This window comes from Saccostrea echinata, unplaced genomic scaffold (assembly GCF_033153115.1).
Source record: "Saccostrea echinata isolate AGI-Se365-2 ecotype Australia unplaced genomic scaffold, CSIRO_AGI_Sech_v1 ptg000013l, whole genome shotgun sequence".
NCBI classification, from domain to species: domain Eukaryota; kingdom Metazoa; phylum Mollusca; class Bivalvia; order Ostreida; family Ostreidae; genus Saccostrea; species Saccostrea echinata.
Window position 1 is genome coordinate 1,007,102 of NW_026889762.1, and position 5,325 is coordinate 1,012,426.

The 5,325-nt window shown below is 33.1% G+C and overlaps 1 protein-coding gene across 1 annotated transcript; it reads left to right on the forward strand.

The window, feature by feature from the left end:
* Positions 1-409: 409 nt before the first annotated feature.
* LOC133186217 (uncharacterized) lies at positions 410-4,331 on the forward strand. The gene is made up of 3 exons (XM_061321451.1): positions 410-418; positions 1,927-2,582; positions 3,905-4,331. The coding sequence occupies exons 1-3, from the start codon at positions 410-412 to the stop codon at positions 4,329-4,331; spliced, it is 1,092 nt and encodes a 363-aa protein (XP_061177435.1).
* The last annotated feature ends 994 nt before the right edge of the window (positions 4,332-5,325 follow it).

The following is a 5,325-nucleotide window of genomic DNA, read 5'->3' on the forward strand; positions in this document are numbered from 1 at the left end:
TGAGGTACCTTATACTTTTTTTTGTATTGTATTGTATCGATCACTGTTCGTAATCTTCACCTTGTCATTTTACATCACTCAAGAAAACAATGGATCCCTCTCTCAAAGATAAATAAATAAATAAATAAATAAATAAATAAATAAATAAATAATAAAAATAAAAGAGAAACATTAATCTACCTAGGCAATATTTGCTGAAATCACACATTTGTATTATTTGTATTTAACCTGTCACAAACCATAAAATAGTGCAACTGAAATTTTCCTCTTAGCTGGTGTCAACCAGGGAAAAAAAACGGCTAATGTAGCCTTTACTTTTAACGTTGGAAAGCTGGAATTACATCCATATGTCAAACACCAATATATATCTTACTATATTGCATTTTACGAGACTGGATTCACATTATTGATGCCGGAGGTACATGTATAGGTCCTATCTTTTAAAACCCATAAGCATCAAATAATTCTATTATTAAAGCTGTAAACCATATTAAATCTTCCTCCCTTTCAATTCAATTACAATTGATTGACTATTAAGATAACTAATGAAAAAGCAGCAGGAGGAAACAGACAACTTTATGGAACAATAAAAAAGTGGTTACACCATCAAGGTAAATTCATACAATATACCCTATATGTTTTGCTCAAGCTCAAACTAAAAAGAATTATGTCTATTTTCAAACAGCGTTGTTCACCTTGACAGGAAAGATGTTTTGCTAACAAGGAGACATCTCTGAATTTTAACAAGCTTGTCAGAAACCCCGATATTAACTGTTTTTAAACTTAAGTTTACCATAGGTATATATATAACTAAAAAAGAACATTTTTTTATTTACAAATTAAGATAAATGTACATGTAAATTGTACAAAAGAGTACATTCTGGATTTGAGTACGCTAAAAATAATTAAGTACAATATACATAATTTAAGCGATATGTCAATGTCAATGATGGGCGAGTTCTAAATGGATGAAGGCATATCGTCCTAAGGACAAGTTGACCTAAGGCCGAATTGTCTAGGATTCTTAGGCATGCACAGTCTCACTTTTGCCCAGTGTATCCGGTTTAACCTCGCTTACTGAGCATATATTTTCTGTTGGGGGGAGAGGGGGGGGGGGTTCAGGGTCCAGCAATGAGAGAAATCTCATTTACACAATAAAATACTTTCTTTGTTTTTAGTATTGAAATTAATGTTGCAGGTGTTGCAGAAAAAAAATGTAATTTTTTTATGCATTAGTTGCGACGTTAATTCCCTTAATAACAAATAAAGAAAGACGTTTTATTGTTCATATTTTTTTCTATATAAATAATCAACTGAAGTAGAATTTAGTAGCTTTAGGTAAAATATTGTATTATTTGAATGTATGTAATTGTGTTTCATTGAAAGAGCCACTGCTCAAGAAATATATACAGGTGGTTTGCTTAGTGTCTTTAGGTGATGAACAATCATGGGTTTCTTTAAAAAATAAAGCAGATAATTATATTCATTAGATGTATATATATACTTGCATGTGTATTGATAAAATATATTGCTAAAGTGTGCAAACTATCTACGTTAGATCCGTTTAACAATATCTACCACAGTAAGGGACCCAGGTAGGAATTGTCACAAATAAATGTATTATTAATGTAATTGAAAGATCCTCTGCTTTCATTATTTTGATTATATAGAAAGTTTTCCCTTGTTTTTAATAATAAAAGTTTTATACAAACCTGTGCAATAACATAATATTTAGTATATGCCTTCTCCTCCTAGGAACCTGGTCCCACTCTGGAATTTACAGTGGTCCTTGATTTATGCCGTGTTCACAGATTTGTATTGTTTGTAGATTTTTATGAGATCGATCACTGTTCATTATCTTCACCTTGTCATTTTAAGAGAATGTTTACATTATCAAGTTTTGTTTAAATTTTGTTTTATTTTCAGACACATAATAAAACCAGAAAGCCTTATATCGTTATAGACAAAGATTTGTGGCACACTTTAAAGGAGGACGTTGATTTCCACATTGCAATGAATCTGAACGCTACTGTAAGCTTCACCCAAACGAATTCTTCTGAGAACGTTACACATATAGTGAATAAAGTACTGAATGATGGTTATGATTTGGAGGTACTGGGACTTGCTTCGAACTGGTTTCTTTTCATACATATACCTGCTTTATGCTGCATTTTCTTCAGTCTTATAGCAGCAACAACTGTTATAATCGTGTCATTTAGAGGTCAAACACGACCGTTCTTCTCCTGGATGCGAAGTGAGCGTTTTGTCGTGTACCTGTCTTTATGTGATGGCCTTTTCAATGTGACACACAGCATGGATCATCTTCAGATGGCCATAACAAAGGAACACGTCTATCCATTGCAGTTGTGTGAGTTTTATGCCTTCTTCATCGGAGAGTTTGTTTCAGCGCAGATCTTGATGACCAATGTAGCAGCTGTCAATGCCTTTTGTCTGATATATCTACAAAAACAGTTCAAACTTGGCAGATATGACTGGAAACTCCTGATTTATACGTTCGGTGTTCCTTTCGTGTTATCCATGTGCGCAGTAAATTTAGGATTTTACGGGCCATCTGGATCCTAGTAAGTTTCTGTTGTTTTATTTCTTTCGCATTTTATATACACTGAAGGGTAAAAGAAACCCAGGTTAATATCACATGCGATATTTTTAACAATATGACCGAAATTAAAGAAAAATTAGTTAAAGGGGTATTATGGTTGATGTGCACTAAAATTCGTGTTTAAATTTAGTCAAACTTAAAACGTATGAAGTCAAATAAGGAAAGGGGTAAAAAGCCAAAATCATGTGCAGATTGACGATCACTGGTTTGTAAACAGCTTGAAATTTCTAAGGTATACACATCGGTTTTCGCTTTTTTACAAGCAATTTGAATGTCTTGCAATCATGGTACGAAGGACATGTTAAATGGGGTCGTAAGATTTCACTACCTAACTACAAACAAAGGAGGAAACAGGTTCCTAAGCGGTTTGATGTTAATTTATATACAATAAAATGTCTTATCTGTTGTCAAAGAGGAAATGGAAGGGTTTTTAACCAACTATGACGGGAATGCCTGGTCAAGATGGAGCTATCCATCCTGCAACCTGCGTCATCGCCACGTCATTACCACTGAAACTGCTATTCAAACAATAGGCAATCATAATCGTTATATTCAACCCAAACAGGGACAAAAACTGAATGGGCGAGTTTGGTTTTCGAGCTTGTCAACTTTACCTCGGTTTTTCTCTCCCTCGCGCCTTTGTGTGCTCTGAGCCTTAATATGTTAAACCTCTGTCCAATGTTCCAGATTATGTTAAGAATCTCTTGCAACAAATCACACGAACCCTCTCAACTGTTCTCCGTACATTTCTCCCTTGTCTCCTATCAAACAATAGTGAAACTAACTGGCCAGTATAGGGTAAGAAGGCGTCGGATTTCTCTCGACTACTCTCGACCAACTAGGGGCTACATTGTTGAAAATGTTGAATAATATGAGAAAGATAAATGCACACATGAACTCCATGAACAGGAAAATTAAGGATGTGACAGATGCTCGAAAGAGACAAAGGAGATAATTGCTATATCGACTTTTGATTTCACTCCCTGGGGATAAATGTGTTTAACGAGTCTCAAAAACCTCTTGAGCTGTTGGTCAAAATCAAATGAGATTTTGTTAACTTGTTGACTAAAGATGTGTTTAATTGTTAGATGACAATATTGAAAATTACATTCCAATTAAGCACTTCAAAAGTTTACACTGCGTTTCTTTTTCCTTTCATTAGATACATGTATTATAGACATCTTTGAGATTCGAGATGAAAACATTAAAATGCATGTTTTATAGTTGACTTTTAATTAATATATTAAAATATACATGTATCTGTTTCTAATTTTTAAACCGCAGTTGTTACTTTGACGGGGTAAAAGGAGCATTCGCCAGTATCTTCTTTACAACTATTCCGATGACGATTGTACTTGTGGTAAACGTGGTATTGTATATCTCAACATGGTGGAAAATTTACAAAAAATCTAGTCAACTAAGAACCACGCTTGGAAAAGAAACCCAAACTCTGCATGCATCTTTCAATGCTGCCAAAATGATGAGTCTCTTTGTGGCGGTATTTTTCGTGCAGTGGTGGGCCCTGGGCATCGTGAGTGTGTGGCAAAATTTTGCGATGGTTCCAGAGGAATTTTTCACTATAGTTGTAATTTTTTCAAACCTGGGTGGTGTATTTAATGCAGGTGTTTTCATCATCATCAGGAAAAGAAGAAGACAAAATGCGGATCATATTAGTACTAAAACGAGTTCCAATCAGACATCTCAATTATAGACTTCAGATCGAGATTCCTTTCCTTTCAATAGTAGACCAACCATCATATATATATATATATATATATATATATATATATATATATATATATATATATATATATATATATATATATATATATATATATATATATATATATATATTTGTTCATAGAACGGATAAAGAATAAGGAAAGACTGAAGTGAACATTCCATAATTAAACCAATAACTAATATATCTCAGCAAAACTCGTCCATCAAAAAATAACATTGAAAAAATATCAAAACACACATAAAGAAATGAATAATGTTACATATATATATAGGCTACTTTATTAAAAATACAGTTAAATGGAGAACAATTTTTGAAACGTTTGTAATTATGATTTTCCCTTTCATCTAAAGAAAAAACTTTTTTAGCTACAAAACATGAACACACAATTTCCAAATGCTATGGTAAAACCATTGCCCACTAGGAAATAATTTTTAATGCTTTCTAAATATATTCATAAATTATCAATTAATTTTCAAAGACAATTTGGAAGTAATTGTTGATGAATTTATATGGAGATATTTAGACTTTGTAGTGTCCACTTACGCTTGAATGGTCAAGTACTACTTTGCAGTGACCATTAACACTTGAGTGGTCAAGTACGTCATTTTTTAGAGCTTTTAATCACTTACAGTGCAATTTGTTTGATTGTTTGACGATAATTTGTATCTATGAAATCTGAAGACTGCGTTCATTTATCATTGTCAAAGTCCCATTAAACAATACAAATTGTAAACAGAGCAAATTTTAAAGCTGATTAAGAGAATATTATGGATTCTGTAGAGGACTACGCCAGGCGATGGACCAGACATGAAAAAGAAGACCTTGACACTTTGTCAGAATGGATTAAATGTATCAGATGTATGTTAAAATCGTGCATTAAAAGATTGAGAGGCAATATGAAAACCATCTATCCTGAGAAAACGTAATCAACCCTGGTCTCAAGACAAACAAAGTTGTCAGA

Coding starts and splice junctions, on each gene's coding strand:
- LOC133186217 (XM_061321451.1), top strand. Junction 2,583..3,904: donor TACGGGCCATCTGGATCCTA/GTAAGTTTCTGT, acceptor TTTAAACCGCAG/TTGTTACTTTGACGGGGTAA.